This window comes from Trypanosoma cruzi, genomic scaffold (assembly GCF_000209065.1).
Source record: "Trypanosoma cruzi strain CL Brener 1047053517051 genomic scaffold, whole genome shotgun sequence".
Classification (NCBI taxonomy): Eukaryota; Euglenozoa; class Kinetoplastea; order Trypanosomatida; family Trypanosomatidae; genus Trypanosoma; species Trypanosoma cruzi.
In genome coordinates this window covers 84,784-86,057 of record NW_001849392.1, presented here as the reverse complement: position 1 = coordinate 86,057, position 1,274 = coordinate 84,784, and the positions used below count along the sequence as shown (strand labels likewise).

At 50.0% G+C, this 1,274-nt stretch overlaps 1 protein-coding gene across 1 annotated transcript, besides 1 other annotated feature; it reads right to left on the bottom strand.

Annotated features, from left to right (window-relative positions):
- Nucleotides 1-1,274: a sequence feature (haploid, non-Esmeraldo-like haplotype).
- Nucleotides 352-1,274, bottom strand: Tc00.1047053480653.10 (hypothetical protein, conserved; the record flags this gene model as incomplete). The annotated part of the gene is made up of 1 exon (XM_797138.1): nucleotides 352-1,274. A coding segment is annotated over one exon (923 nt), but the record flags the coding sequence as incomplete, so codon positions are not given.

Sequence of the window (1,274 nt, the reverse complement as noted above, 5' to 3'; positions counted from 1 at the left end):
GTGTTTGTGTTTTCTTTAGTTTTCTGATAGGAGAGTTGACGGAGTAAAAAAAAAAAAAAAAAAGGTTTTAACTCGTGGTAACACCAAAAGAATGAGGTGGGGAAAAAAAAAAATTTATCACTTCCTTTCAAACAAAAAAGAAAAAAAAAAAAAAGGAAGGCATAGATAGATGCATATATAATGTCTTGAAGGTCACACACGGGGGCGAGTCGGTTGCATGGAGGAATTTCTTCAAGGCCCTGGAAACAAGTACGAGGACATTACATACTAGACCTCATCGCTTATCCTGCAACATTGCGAGATTAGGCTTTTTTTTTTCTTTTTTTTTTCTGTTCAAAATTCCTCTTAAAACTACGCCTCAACATTCCACGTCTCGTCGCATTTGAGACATCGCACAAAAACCGCCATGTTATCATGCGCCTGCACCGAGTACTCGTTGGCGACCGCCTCGCGGGCACCACAGCCGGGACACACGTAGAGCGTCGTAAAATTTGTGAGGTCGCTCCCCTCCTCCAGCGGGGACTCCGGTTCTACGGGCGACACCCCCGACGGTTTGTCACCGTCATTGTCGCTGCGCTTCAGTAGAAGATCCGGGTTGGTAGGGTTCGCAACAAAGTCCTTTGCAGTGATAGAGCCGTCAAGCAGACCGCAACGCAGAGCCGTGTTGCTACCATCCCGCAAAGCAGCGAGGACTTCCATGCTGACATCCTCGTCGTCCACGGCCTCCAACTCCTTCTCGATGTTCCCTGCAACGATAACAGGATCATTGATGGTGTCGCACACCTCCTCGTCGGTGAAGCAGGCCTCTAGCTGCACGCCCAATGCACCCAGTGAAACGTCCTGGCGCTCCGAGCCAATTGTTGTGTCATTTGACGCCATATCGAGGGCTGACTTTTTACTCAAAAGCTGCTGCGTTGCGGGCGGAAGTTGACGAAACCAATACGTCAAGATCGCCGAAGCGAGCGAGACGACACGAACAGGGTAGTCCCTCAAGAGGAATTTTCCAACAGTAACACCAATCTTAAGGCGGCGAAGTTGGTCAAGGGTGACGTTCACAAGTGACAGCGGTGAGAGGACCTCAAGTAATTCCTCCTCCGCCGCCTCACTGACAGAAATGACACCACCGTGATTGCAGGCTTCTGTCAGCGTCTCTAGCTTGTGCCGGATGGTCGCAAGTGTACTATCGGATACGGTGTGACGGTTCTCACGAAGCATGCGCTCCAAGTATGCCGCATCATCTTCCTGGTGAGTTGGCAGAAACCCCGCCTCCTCTT